Source organism: Heteronotia binoei, chromosome 18, assembly GCF_032191835.1.
Source record: "Heteronotia binoei isolate CCM8104 ecotype False Entrance Well chromosome 18, APGP_CSIRO_Hbin_v1, whole genome shotgun sequence".
NCBI classification, from domain to species: Eukaryota; Metazoa; Chordata; class Lepidosauria; order Squamata; family Gekkonidae; genus Heteronotia; species Heteronotia binoei.
The window spans coordinates 48,104,357-48,119,056 of record NC_083240.1 but is presented as its reverse complement, the minus strand read 5'-3'; the positions used below and the strand labels follow the sequence as shown (position 1 = coordinate 48,119,056).

General features: G+C 47.2%; 1 protein-coding gene across 6 annotated transcripts; it reads left to right on the top strand.

Moving 5' to 3' along the window:
* Window positions 1-3,491: 3,491 nt before the first annotated feature.
* Window positions 3,492-14,684, top strand: LYRM9 (LYR motif containing 9). Of its 6 annotated transcripts, XM_060259366.1 has the most exons (5): window positions 3,716-3,856; window positions 6,433-6,572; window positions 7,605-7,737; window positions 9,949-10,041; window positions 14,244-14,684. In XM_060259366.1, exons 3-5 carry the CDS (start codon window positions 7,609-7,611, stop codon window positions 14,259-14,261), a joined length of 240 nt encoding a protein of 79 aa, XP_060115349.1. In that variant the 5' UTR covers window positions 3,716-3,856; window positions 6,433-6,572; window positions 7,605-7,608; the 3' UTR covers window positions 14,262-14,684. The 6 variants fall into 6 exon arrangements, with proteins under 6 accessions (XP_060115350.1, XP_060115348.1, XP_060115351.1 ...); XM_060259367.1 differs by lacking the exons at window positions 3,716-3,856; window positions 6,433-6,572 and adding an exon at window positions 3,492-3,595; XM_060259365.1 differs by lacking the exons at window positions 3,716-3,856; window positions 6,433-6,572 and adding an exon at window positions 3,492-3,626.
* Window positions 14,685-14,700: the final 16 nt, after the last annotated feature.

Below are 14,700 nucleotides of genomic sequence, written 5' to 3'. Positions count from 1 at the left end.
TTCGGGATCAAGTGCCGTGTTCTACTGGAGAAAGTTTTCCTTCCAGACGTTTCTTTAGTAGAACACGGCACTTGATCCCGAAAGACTCTACAAACCCTAATCCGGGGAATTGATTCCTCAAGAGAAGCAATATGAGTGGAAATACTGGGCCCTAAGGATGACTTAAAAGTGTGTGAGGTGGGTGGGTGCTTTTATCCACCTGATCAAACTCTTGAAGCTGATCTTCAGGTGGAGAAGGAAGCAAGGGAAGGGACTAAAGCAGAGACTTTTGTTATACATTGACTGGGTAAACGTGCTAAGGTCATGCTATAGAAATCAGATTCCTAGGCACAATGAATGACTGTACTGGAATTCTGTTGGTCACAGAGCTTGCCAGAGAGGTAGTGATCTTGGACTTGGTTCTGGGCAAGTCTCAAGAGATGTAGAGGTTGTTACACCAATTGGGAACAGTAACCACAATGCTATAAAGTTCAGCATCCTGGTCAATGGAAAGTTACCCCTAATGTCCAAAGCTGTAATGCTTGCTTTGAAATGGTGAAAATTTCAAAGAGGGAACTTTACTCAAATGAGAGGAGTAGTAAAAAGGAAGCTGAAGGGCAAACAAAAGAGACTTAATCCTTAGAGGAAATAGCTTGGAAGCTATTTAAAACCACACTAATTGAAGCCCAAAGAGAATGCATTCGGCAGGTTGGGAAAGGCAATGCCAAATCTAAAAGAAGGCCTGCTTAAAGGAAGCTATGAAAAGTGAAGACGCTTCTTTTTAACAAGTAGAAGTGCTGTCCCAGTGAATTGAACAGGACGAACCGCGGGCGCTTGCAAAAAAGAAAAGAAAAAAGAAGTGTCAGTCAATAATTAGGCATTGCAAAAGAGATTTTGAGGAACAGGTTGCTAAAAGTATCAAGACAAACAACATTTTTAAAAATATATCCAGAGAAAGAAACCACTCAGAGAAGCAGTGGAGCCTTTGTATGACACAGGAATGAAGGAACTGCTATAGAAAGAGGAGAGAGATGGCAGAGTAGAAGCTCAATGACTTTGTGCTTTTGTGTTCACTTTGGAAAGTGTGGGGCAGGCAGATGCCCATGCCACATCCCGTTTTCAGGAAGTGAGTCAGAAGAACTGAGCCAAATTGAGGAGAAGAGATGAAGTTCTAGACATTTGCCATGAAGGCCGGGTCTTGACTGTTGGTCCGGCCAGGTGTGCCATAAATTATAATGCGAGGTCAGGGAGATATAAACTTTATAATGGACACAGACAAACACACACACTCAGCCTAATCCACCTCACTGGCTTGCTGATAGGGTTGCCATTCGCCAGGTGGGGGCAGGGGATCCCCAGTTTGGAGACCCTCCCCTGCTTCAGGGTCGTCAGAAAGCGGGGGGGAGGGGAGGGAAATGTCTGCTGGGAACTCTATTATTCCCTATGGAGATTTATTCCCATAGAAAATCATGGAGAATTGATCCGCAGGTATCTGGGGCTCTGGGGGGGCTGTTTTTGGGGGGTAGAAGCACCAAATTTTTAATATAGCATCTAGTGCCTCTCCCCAAAAATAATCCCCAAGTTTCAAAAAGATTGGACCAGGGGGTCCAATTCTATGAGCCCTAAAAGAAGGTGCCGTTATCCTTCATTATTTCCTATGGAAGGAAGGAATTGAAAAGGTGTGCCGTCCCTTTAAATGTGATGGCCAGGACTCCCTTTGGAGTTTAATTATTCTTGTCACAACCTTGATCTTGGCTCCACCCCTAATGTCTCCTGTCTCCACCCCCAAAGTCTCCTGGCTCCACCCCCAAAGTTCCCAGACATTTCTTGAATTGGACTTGGCAACCCTACTGCAGCCTGTTAAGGAGCTTATGTGGAAGGAAGCAAGTGGGAAAGGGGACGGCATGGGTAAGGGCCAACTCTTTCCTCTCCTAATCAGAGACTTACGAAGGCTTATGTTCTTTTCTTTCTCACTCAGTTCTGCAGGGCCTAAGCAACAGTCTACACAGCAGCAGCCTACACACGGCTCTCCTTTGGCCTCCTCCCCTGATCTGCACAAGGAAGGGAGGGAATAAACCACAATTGTATGCTATCAATTAGTACGGCTGATTTTACTGTAAATAGAAATTATGTACTGTATTTTAATGTGTTGTGCACTGCCCTGAGCCCTTCCGGAAAAGGCAGTTATAAATTTAATACCACCACCACCAGGGCAATTCTGTCTAGACTGAGGGCTCAGAGAATGCTGAAGCCCTCCGACCCCCACCCCCCATCAGACGACACACACAGAGTCGCTAACTAGTCCCCCAGCCAGACCAGGGCATTTCCCACCCCCACCCTCGCCTCTTGGCTTCTGCTGCTGCTCCAAGTAGCCAAAGGCATGATGCTGACGGGAAGGTGTGTGTGGAGATTTTCCAAACAAATACTAACGTATCTGCCTAGCCATAAAGACTTGATCTAGCAAACAAAATCCAAGCAGAGGGACTCCTGGATGGCAACACTGCATTCTTTCACTTCAAATTGACTTTCCTTGAAGACACAACACATTTATACCGAACTATCTTTCCTTGCCATCAATTGAATTGACAAAGTCAGTTTAGTGAATACATCTATCTATCTATCTATCTATCTATCTATCTATCTATCTATCTATCTATCTATCTATCTATCTATCTATCTATCTATCTATCTATCTATCATCATCATCTATCTACTCACCCACCCACCTACCCACCCATCCATCCAATTTAAAAATCCTCCATCCTCCCACCCTGAGTTGCGCAACAATCCTGAACTCAGAATCCAGCTCAGGTCTGTTGGAGGAGGGGGGCTTCTTCCCTCCCTCCCTCCCAGCCAGGAGAATGTCCTAAGGCGGGTGTTGAACTCATTTGTTATGAGGGCTGGATCTGACATAAATGAGGCCTTTTGGGGCCAGGCCATGTGTGTACCTATTTAAGATTAGGTAGCAGAGGTATAAACTTTCTAAAGGACACAGATACAATTAAATATATATATTTTTAAAAACTTAAAACGTGCTTAAAACGTTAGCACTTGTTGGTCTTAAAGGTGCTTTCTTTGTATTTCTCCCATGGGATCCAGAAACTGGACAAAGGAAGCTCTGGCTCTTTCCTTCCCCAGGGGACCAGGAGGGGAAGGAGCCTCAGCCAATAGAAGGAAAAGAGGCTCAGTAGCTTTGCTGTGCAATTGAGAGAGCCTGGCAAAGCAAGCTGTCCATCCTCCCCTTCCACTCCAAGGGAGGAACCTCAGCCAAAGGAGAAAATAGAGGTTTTGCTCTGTAGCTGCTGTGCAGTTGAGCAACCCTTGCAAAGGAAGCCGTTATGCAGAAGGAAGCAGATGACATCCAGTTGCTCGGGGGCCTGATAGGAGCCCTCCAGCGGCCTGATCCGTCCCCCGAACTGCATGTTGGGCATCCCTGGATCTCCTTACAACACGAAGCTTAGGGGCGCAGAGGAAGTTCTGCTTCAAAAGCGGCGGCGGCAGCAGCAGGAGGGCCAGCTGCCGATTGGCCCAGCGGGCGGGCGGCGGAGGAAGAGTTCCCTCGCCAGGGGGCGCCCTTGGCCGCCTCTAGCTCCTGCAAGGAAGTGCGCGGCCGCGAGTGAGCATGCGCCCCGAGCGGGGGCGGGCAGGTGCGCAGAGCAGGAGGGCGCGGCGAGCCGAGGGCAGGCTGAGTACCCGGGAGGGCGGGCGGGAGGGCGGGAGGCTGGTGCGCGGGGGCGGGGGGGGAGCCGCCTGGGGAACACCTCGGGGAGGCTCCTGGCCGCCGTGCCACGAGAAGCTCCCGCGGCCCTTGCCAGCCCTTCCGCCCCCGCTGATTGAAGGAAGAGGGCAGTTGTCTCCAGGCCTGTTGGCATCCCAGGTGGGCGGGCCCGCTCTCCTCGCCCTTGCTTGGCAGCAGCGCCCGGTCTCTCGCCAGGGGCCCCCTTCCGCCCCCCGTGGGGCCTGCTGCTTCTCAGCGGCTTTCTGGGGTAGAAGCAGAAACGGGGGCTCTGGATGTGGCCAAGTGCAGGAAGCCAGCCCCAAAACTTTGGAGTCAAGAACCTTGTTTGCAAACAGCAGGGTTTCCTTCCCCTTCCCCCCCCCTCTCCCCACCCCAGCACTTTGCAGCCAGCAGCTCCCATATTGGGAGGGATGCTACAGCATCTGCTTGCTAAGCAGAAGGTGCCAGGTTCAACCCCCGGCACCTCTCAGCTAAAAAGGGTCCAGGCAGGTAGGCGTGAAAAGCCTCAGCTGGAGACCCTGGAGAGCCGCTGCCAGTCTGAGGAGGCAATACTGACTTCAATGGACCCAGTGGGGCCTGATTCAGTAGAAGGCAGCTTCAGAGGTTCCTAAACCACAGGGCTGCTTTGCATCCTATGCACAAGACCTCCAACACATTTGCACATTGCAGAGGACAGTGGTTGGATCTGGGATCCCTAATCAGCCAGTATCATAATGCCCCTGTATAAATCGATGGTGCGGTCTCAGTTGGAGTACTGTGTGCAGTTCTGGTCGCTGCACCTAAAAAAAAAAATTATAGCATTGGAGAAAGTCCAGAAAAGGGCAACTAGAATGATTAAAGGACTGGAACACTTTCCCTATGAAGAAAGGTTGAAACGCTTGGGGCTCTTTAGCTAGGAGAAACGTCAATTGCAGGGTGACATGATAGAGGTTTACAAGATACTGCATGGGATGGAGAAAGTAGAGAAAGAAGCCCTTTTCTCCCTTTCTCACAATACAAGAACTCTGGGCATTCGATGAAATTGCTGAGCAGACAGGTTAAAACGGATAAAAGGAAGTACTTCTTCACCCAAAGGGTGATTAACATGTGGAATTCACTGCCACAGGAGGTGGTGGCGGCCACAAGCATAGCCAGCTTCAAGAGGGGTTTAGATAAAAATATGGAGCAGAGGTCCATCAGTGGCTATTAGCCACAGTCTGTGTGTATATATAAAAAATTTTGTCCACTGTGTGACACAGAGTGTTGGATTGGATGGGCCACTGGCCTGATCCAACATGGCTTCTCTTATGTTCTTCTATACTCTGCCTATTCCATCAGGTGTGAATCAGGCCTGTCAAGTCTTGCAGGGTATGCAGTATTCTGCATGTACCCCAAAACATACACAGGGACTTCCTATGAGCACGACCTTGAGAAGCTGCGCTGCCAGCTGAGACCAACAATCCAGAATCCAACCTGGGGAGCTAAATGCCCTTCTCCATGCAGCTGCCTCTGCACAAGGAGGCTCCGTTTTGCTTTGATGCGTTAATAGCTGCAGATAGAACCACCTGCCATGAATTTCCCTCCAATCTCTTTTTTAAAGCCAGCACATTCCATAGATCAGCTGAGTGCTGTATGAAGAGAAATGCAAAGGAGCCTTCCTCAGGCACCCCCTCTGCTGCGTTGGGCGACTCTGAGGGGAGGGGGCCATCCAGCACACCAGGCCTCATTTTATAGGCCTCTGCCATCCCCTGCCCCCAGTTGTCTCTTTCTTTAAATAATCATGATGGTTTTACTAAGCATTAGTAAAAAAGGAAGATAGAGGACAGGAATGAGTGTGGGTTTGTTTTTCTCATTTCAGTGTGTGAAAATGTCTCACATGAGCCGTAGCCAGAACATGGAAACCTGCCTTGACATTCAGGCTCAGTGTTGTCTGCTCTGACTGGTGGCTGCTCTCCAGGTTCCCAAGATGTTTTAAACTGGAGATGCCAGGAACTGAACTAGGGGCCCTCTTCACGCAAAGCAGGTGCTCTGCCACAGCACCATGGCTGTTCTCATAGCTCCGTGGCCTTTTTTTTTTTTTGAGTCTGTGAAGTTACTTTATCCCTTCCCTGGCCCACCAAGCTCCCAACAGCCGTTCTCCAGGGTCTCCAGCAGAGTATTTTTCAAGATTTGATACCTGAGATTCTCTAACTGGAGATTAAGACTGGGGCATTCTATCTACATGCAAACCATTCTGATCCTCAAAGCCACCTTGAACTGGGTCGAAAAGTCACCGAGTTCTGTCTCCTCTTACTCCGGTGGTGGTTCTTGGGGTCACACTCTTCAGCAAGCAGAAAAAGATGAGTGGAAAAAAGTAATCTCAAAAGTCAATTGTATAAAGAAATAAAGGATCCTGAATGATAAGCAGTACACCAAATAGAATACCAGAGTATGTGTACCTGCTTCTTTGAAGCCACAAAATATGGACAAAATCTGATCAACAGAGAGATCAAACGAAATCCACCAGAGTGCCCAGGATAATCAGAATCAGAATTTCAGCTGCAATCCTTTCCTTATTGCACCTTCCATTTCTTCTCTTGCAAATTAGGCAATTTTGTTGATTTAGTTTGATCTTTCTTAGTGCAGTTGAATGGATGCTATCCATATTTTCACAAGAACCATAGAGTTGGTCCAAGGTTACATATGCACAAGAATGACCACTGTGGTCTTTGGTGTCCTTGTTATTTAACCAGCAGCAGACAGAGAGGACAAAATTCTGGACTTCCCAAGAACTGAGCAGGCACTCTGCTGCTGAATCTGTGCCTCTGCAGAAAGCAGACTGTGCTCATAGCAGCACCCCAGAAAGCAGGTGCCAGGGAGCCCCCGGGCATGTGAGGTTCGTGTTACATCCCACACCTTCATTATTATTTGCTGAGCAAAATAGAATGGCATTTTCTCTAAATGCTAACTTTAGATTGTAACAGATGGTGGCTGATTGTTAAAGGAATGGTAAACTTCTGAAATGTCTGATTAGCACTTTCAATGTGGCATGATGTCTCTCCAGGCCTCGAGGGTGAAGGAGTGTTTGCTCAGTGGAGGAGAGAGAAAAGTTGACATGTCTTCTACAGTTACGGGGCTGGGTTTTTTTTAAAGCATACTCGATCATTCTTCCCCCACTGGGTCCATGGCAACCAGGATCCAAAGATATTTCATGCCTCTGGCTTGTGTGATTCTTCACCCCCAACTGAAACTGTTAAGTCCATATAACTTCATGCGGCCAGCTCTCTGAACAGACATTGGGGCAGAGACCTGTGTGCATCGCTCCAAGAATATCAATGAACTGTGTTCATCAAATGCACATTTCTCTGCTCCATGATGCAATCACAGGAACTAAAGCTGGGGTGGGACCCATGCAGATTGTCTCAGTTGCTAGGGCTGCCTGTGGCAGGTGAAGGCAGCAGAATGGGATGGGAGAGCCAGAGGTAGGAGAAGGGGCTGCCCTGCTTTAGGCCACAGAAAACACCTTGTGAGTTAAGCAAAAATCTAGCACATCAGTTGCTGTACAAGTGTCTGTTTCAGGGTAGCACTCCAGGGGCACTTTCCCCACCTAGAAACTGAATGGGGACAATCTGTTTTATGACCTTTTTGCTGCAGGTATAAATCAGGCCTCAGCCTGAGTGCGCCCATTTCAAGGGCATGTGGGAGATCCGCAGCACTGCACTTGGGGACCCCATTTCAGGGCAGGCAAAACCTTCCCCCAGCAGTGGCTCAGCACAGACCTCGAGGGGCCAAGAGTGGGACTCTGCAAGGCAGTGTCATTGAGGGGAGACGTTTGTGAAGTTCCTGCATTGTGCAGGGGCTTTGCTGGCAGGGCTGGGTGGTGCAGTCTGGCACAGCCTGAATGCAACGCTTTGTTTCCTTGTCGCAGGCAAATGATGGCTCCCCTCCCTGGTGCAGAACTAGTCAAGAGGCCGCTGCAGCTGTATCGCTACTTGCTCCGCTGCTGCAAGGAACTGCCTGGGGCAAATGTCCGGAAGCACTACAAGCACGCCATCAGGCAGGTGCGGAGATTGTCTTGCTGCCTCCAGACAGAGAACTCCCTCAAGCCCAGGGCCCTGTTCCTGTTGGGCTGGCGGAAAAGTGGGCTGTGAGCAACACTGGCTGCAAGTCCTTGTTTTCTTGGGTTGGGGAAAATGTGAGGATTTTAAGGAAGATGCCATAAAGTCCCTGCTGGATCAGAATTAAGGCCCTTTCAGTACAGCTTCCTGTTTGCCATCAGATCTGTCCCCAGAAGACATCCAAGCCTGGGCCTTCCCACAGCAGTATTAAGAGGCATGTTGCTTCAAAACATGGAGGTTCTACATTGCCTTCATGTTTTAATAATGTTTGACTCCTCTCTTTTTTAAAACCATTGGTGCAAGTGGCCATTGTTCTCCTTTGTGGCAGTGAGTTCTGTAGGCTAGCAAGGGCTCCTCTTTGTCTGTCCTCCCTCTGCTGCCCTGCTGGCCTGCCCTTTGCCACCATGGTTGGGGCCACTTCTGCCCTTGCCTCGCCCAGCAGCTCCCTGGCCCACAAGCTGGAGCCCTGCCACCTCCCCCTCCCCTGGGCATCTGTGGGGACCAGGCCCAGCTGGGATCCAGCCTCTCTGTTTCCCCGTGTCAGAGGGCAGGTCTCCTTCCAGGACGCAGCAGCCTCCACCTCCTTTCTCCTTCCCCTCCAGGCCTGCCTCACTAAGAAAAGGGGCCGTTTTGAACTCTTCTGGGCTGCGTGTCCGGATTGCATTTTCTCCTGAAGGGAGGCTGGCAAGCAGCAAGCCTCCACTTGGCATTTTTAAAGTTTTTTCCCTACAGGTTGGGAAGGAGGAAGTCAGTCGATGGCTTTCCAGGCACATCTTCAGAAAAGCTAATGGGACTGGCTGGAGACAATGGAATAGCCAGACTTCCCCCTTCTCCTAGCAAGGGACTGTGTTCCTTTTAAATGCCTTCCCTCCACTGGAAATAATGGAGGATGGGGGCACCTTCTTTTTGAGGCTCATAGAATTGAACCCCCGGTCTCATCCTTTTGAAACTACCTCAGTAAACACCCCCCAGTGCTCTCGATACCCATGGATCGATTATCCATTATACCCCATGAGGCATAGTCACCCCCCCCTGCTTTCTGATCACCCTGACGGGGGACCCCTGCCCCAACTGGGATTGGCAACCCTACCGGGAGTTAACAAAACTTCCTTGCAAGCACTGGGCAGTGGGAGGCCCTGAGGCGAGGCCTCCGAGCTGGGAAAGGAAGGAGGGCGTCCTGAGCCCTCAGTGGGAAATCCCTATATTGGTCAAGTGGTGGCAGCAGCTATAGAGTAAAAGCCCCTCGCCACAGTGTTGGGGCCCCCCTGAGGAGGACGGGGCGGGGCGGGGCTTGCAGACCAGAGCAGGCATGTTCCTCCACAAGCTGCTTTTCTCTCTTTCTTTCATTGCAACTGCAAATAGCAATTGGGACAAGAACAGTCTGCATCTTTCCGCTTAAAGCTCTGCTGCAAAAAGAGCAAGAAATACTTTTAAAGAAGGCTGGGTAATTAGTAGTTCATAGCAATAGAGTGTTAAAATGTTGCATGAGAGGAAACCCGCAAGAAATTTGCCGGGGGGAGGGGGCATTCCCCTACCTCCCCTTCCCTCCCACTCCCCGGTGGCCTCCCTTGTTTCTCCCCTCCCCTCTCATGGCCCCCCAGCAGCTGCTCCCCACCAAGTGCAGACCAGGCTTTTAAGTTGGAGGGGGGGCACTTACCCCCCCCCAATTTATTGTTTGTTGTTTCCAGCATTTTCTGCAGATGTAGGGAGTGTCTCAAGCCTGCAGAAAGATCTGTTTACCCCCCCCCCCATATGGCCCCAATTGGTGGATTTATATATCCGCGCAAAGGGGCCATGTTTCAGTTTATTTCAATTTATATCCCGCCCTTCCCACCGAAGCAGCTCAGGGCAGCTATTAGATATATAATGTTGTTATACTACAGGGCAAAAGCAATTTACTTTAAAAACGAGAAAACCCACAAACGCCCCTCTGATTCGGATGCTGGGGAGAAGGCAGCCATGAAGGGCTGACAAGGTGAAGGGTGCAGTGTGGGCGGGACTTCTGCAATTGCACACCTGTCCAGAGAGCAGGCAAACACTTGGAGGGCATTCTTTCAAAAAAGATTGCTGCAGAGCTCTGAGTTGTACTTTCTGTAGCTGAACAGCCAAGGCCGCTAACTGGCTTTTGTTGCTTTTCTTGACCAATCTTTTTAGAGCTTCAAAGTTCACATAGATGAAGACAATCCTGAGAGAATCCAGCAGATTATCAAGAGAGCCATTGAAGACGCCGATTGGGTGATGGAGAAAGTGAGTAATCCCTTGCAAGGATTTAGATTTTAAGTCTGTAGCACACAGAACACATCTGGTGTTGACCATGGGTGTTGCATTGGAGCACGTCTCAAGTTTTTATTCCAACTCATCCTAACACTTTTCAGGTCCTTGTTCAGATCTTATTTTACCACATGAGAGTCAGAAGGCTGATCCCCTAACCCTACTTCCAATATTGTGACATAGTCTTGTATTTTGTAGTCATGTACTATGCACACTAACCCCAATGGACTGGGGGAGAATTTACACCCGCATCCTGCAAAGAGGCACTCTAGCTACTGCTTGCCATTGTGAAGTATAACATGGAAACATCGAATCATAGAGTTGGAAGGGACCTCCGGGGTCATCTGGTCCAACCCTCTTCACAATGCAGGAACTTCACAAATAACACACACACACACCCCCCCACACACACCCAGTGACACCTGCTCCATGCCTAGACTGTGGCAAAAATACCTTCCAAGATCCCTGGCCTAACTGACCTGGAGAAAAATTACTGACTGACCCCAAAGTGGCAAACAGCATTTCCCTGGGCATGTAAGAAAAGGCCACAAGAATTAAGCGCAACCCTTCTCGTGATCTGCCTAATTTACAGAATCAGCATTGGTGTCAGATGGCCATCTAGCCTCTTTTTGAAAACCTCCAAATAAGGAGAGCCCACCACCTTGCGTGGAAGCCTGTTTCACCGAGGAACAGCTCTGACTGTCAAGAAAGTCTTCCTAATGTTTAGTTGAAAACTCTTTATTTAATTCCAACCTTCTGGGGCAACAGAAAACAATTCTGCGCCAACCTCTATATGACAGCCCTTCAAGTAATTGAAGATGTTAATCATATCACCTCTCAGTTGTCCAGACTAAACATACCCAGCTCCTTCAGCCTTTCTTTGTAGGACTTGGTCTTTCCCAGGATCTATCAGAAGGTTTTGCCCAGGATCTATCAGAAGACTTCTTGAGTAGGTGCAAAAGAAGCGTTTATGAAAAATCAGATAGCAAACAATTGTAGCAGGTGTATGCAAAACTACTTGTGTTGCCAGACTGACAATAAGTGAAAGATACAGTCCAGATATAGGTTACAGGTTAACGGCTCATCGTTTCTCCCGCCTGACTCTCACCCACTCAAAAGTCCTTGAATTAGTTCCCAGACCCTGCTGTTACTTTTCTTCAAGGTCATATTCCAGCTTTGCAGACTTTTTCAGTTGGTTCCTCTCTTCCGTTCCCAGGGAGACAAGGGCCAGTTGCACACTAGGCCTTTAATGCTGGTCCAGCCCTGTCCCCAAACTGACATTCTACACTTGAATCATGGAATCATAGAAACCAGCTCTATGAGTTTATGATTCTAGTGTTCACATCAGTTTGTGAACAGGCTCAACCATTAAAGGTCTAGTGAGGAATTGGCTAAGATTAGGCCCTTGGTACAAACAATAAGTTGCCCTCATTTATGGCATTATATGTTACCACTCCTAGTCTACATAAATTCATAAAAAATATGACGAATATATTCAAAGGTTAGTAAATATTGATACTATAATACAGCGGTTAGTGCAGTCATGAATATATGTACATAAATGCATGGATGAATACACTGAACAATGGAATAGAACAAATCTTTTTCTTTGCTCTTTTTCTTACTTTGAACATAACAAAAGAACTTTTTGTTGTTGTTTTTAGCACCTCTCAGAAGCCTAAGCTCATACTCAGCTATAGCTTTCCTAACTCTCTCTCTCTACAAACACTGGATATATGAATATGCTTGGGACAATTAGCCATTCATCAGCAATGACAATAAAATTAGGAAAATCAATAAGCTGTTACTGAACCACAAGATCGAAACAGATGTCAAGTTCAATCCCTTGTCGGGGATTGTACTTGACATCACCGTCTTTGTTGCCCTCCTTTGGACCCATTCCAGCTTGTCTATATCCTTCTTAAAATGTGGTGCCCAAATCTGAACACAATACTCCAGGTGAGGTCTTACCAGAGCAGAATAAAGCGATACCATCACATCATGTGATCTGGACACTAGACTTCTGTTGATACAGCCCAAAATTGTATTTCCTTTCTAGCTACCACATCACACTGCTGACTCATGTTCTGTGTAGGGGCCATTAAGACCCCTAGATCTTTTTTGCATTTACTACTGCTAAGACAAGTCTCCCCTAACCTATTTTTCATACCTAAATGCAGAACTTTACACTGATACCCATTAAAATTCATTATATTTGTTTTAGCTATTTTCCAGCTGGTCAAGATCATCCTATTACCTTGTCTTCTACTGCATTTGTGACCCCTCCCAATTTAGTATCATGTGCAAATTTAATAAGCATTCCTGCTATTCCTTAATCCAAATAATTTATAAAATGAACAAAACAGGTTCCAGGACAGATCCTTGAGGCACTCCATTTGTCACTCCTCTCCAGGAGGATGAGAAACCATTCATAAGCACTCTTTGGGTGCGATCTGTCAACCAGTTACAGACCACCTAACGGTAGCAGGATCCAAACCACATTTTACCAACTTGTCAACAAGGACAGTATGTGGAACCTTATCAAAAGCCTTACTGAAATCAAAATAAACGATGTCTACAGCATTCCCCTGATCCAGCAAGGTAGTCACTTTCTCAAAAAAAGAGATCAGGTTAGTCTGACATGACTTGTTCTTGAGAAACCCATGCTGGCTCTTAGTAATCACATTCATTCTTTCTAAATGTTCCAGGACCGACTGTTTGATGATTTGTTCTAAAACTTTTCCAGGTATAGATGTTAAGCTGATGGGTCGGTAGTTACCCGGATCCTCCTTTTTCCCCTTCTTGAAGATGGGGACAACATCTGTTACAATTTCACTTTCCTGTCCCCAGAAGCGGCCTACCATGCCTTTGCTCTTTTTCTTACTTTGAACATAACAAAAGAACTTTTTGTTGTTGTTGTTTTTAGCACCTCTCAGTAGCCTAAGCTCATACTCAGCTATAGCTTTCCTAACTCTCTCTCTCTACAAACACTGGTTTTTTGTTTATATTTATCCTTGGTTATAAGACCCTTTTTTCCATTTCCTAAAAAAGTGGGGGGTTTTATTTCTCAAGTCATTAAAGAGCTATTTATGGAGCCACCTTGGCTTTTTTCGGCTCCTCCTATTTTTTCTTCTCAAAGGAATCATTTGTGATTGAGGCTTCAATATTTCACTTTTAAGAAATTCCCACCCCTCTTAAACTCCCTTCTCCTTAAGTTCTTCTGGCCATGGAATTCTACCCAGCATAACTTTAAGATTGTCAAAGTTTGTTTTCCTGAAGTCCAACCTATATGTGTGACAGCTTTTCCCTCCCCCAAGACTGTCAGTTCCAAAATCACATGGTGCCCACCACCTTCACCTCTTCAACCAGTTCTTCCCTGGTGGTGAGAATCAAGTCCAAGATAGCAGATCCCCTTGTTCCCTCTCCACTTTCTGAAAAATGAAATTGTCAGCAAGACAAGTCAGGAATTTATTTGACCTTTCATTTTTAGTAGAGTTGGATATCCAACAGATATCCAGGTATTTAAAATCTCACATGACCACAGTGTCCCCATCTCTTTGAAAACTTTATAATCTGTTCTAGGAGTGCCTCGTCCAAGTCCTCTGCCTGGCTTGTTGGTCTATAGAAGGGAGACTCCCCTTTAAGCAGGAGATTTGAATGTCCCAGTACCATTTAACTCGTTTCCCCGTGTTGCCTCAAGGATATTTTGAGAATACAGGGCAGAATCTCCAACCCGGGGCACAGGGCAGAATCTCCATTTTATTTTGCATTATATGCAAAAAGCACACAACTCCCCCCCCCCCCCCGGCTGCATTTTCTGCATTTGCCGTCCTGCATTAGCAAGAATACTTTCCCCTTGCACTGACATGCTGGAGAGGCAAGCAGCCTCATCTGTTTAGGATCTGAAGAGGAACAGGCAAAGGGAGGAGTTCCAGAAAGACAAGAAATGTCTCAGGTAAATGGGGACAGCTAGAACATAAGAGAAGCCATGTTGGATCAGGCCAACTGCCCATCTGGGCCAACATTCTGTGCCAAAACCCAGGTGCCATCAGAAGGTCCATCAGGCCAGAACTCCAGAAGCCCTCTCACTGTGGTCCCCCAAACAAGCAAGAATACTGCTCTAGTTGGCTTATATTGACTAACATTGTCGGTCTGCTATATGTTATATTTCCTTGCAGTATAAAAAACAAAAGTAGAAGAAGAGATGGGAAAGAAGGCAACAGATGACTGGAGAAGACTGGATTGGAACCTCTTTTGTAGATTTATGGCAATAAATGCCTCCCTCCTTTCTCCAGCTTCAGAAGTTCTTTGTGATCTCTGGGCATCTAGTGGCAGACAGAAGACTTCCTATGAAGAAGGCAAAACTCCAGTCAAGTTATGAACGGTGTGAAATGTGGAGCCAAGATTCCTAGCTGAGTCTACAGGGAGCAGTCGGATATTGGGAAGCTGGGATGGACAGACTTGGCTTGCATACTGACTTTAGCTTCCTGTTGTCAGAATTCTGAACATATTTGGAAATCCTTGGATCTAAAGGGTACCTTTGGGCAAAGTGATCAGTCCACATTTGGTGCAGAAAACTTGGCCTATAAGTATTTCAAATAAAGACATATGGAAACCAATAATGTTGCTATCATT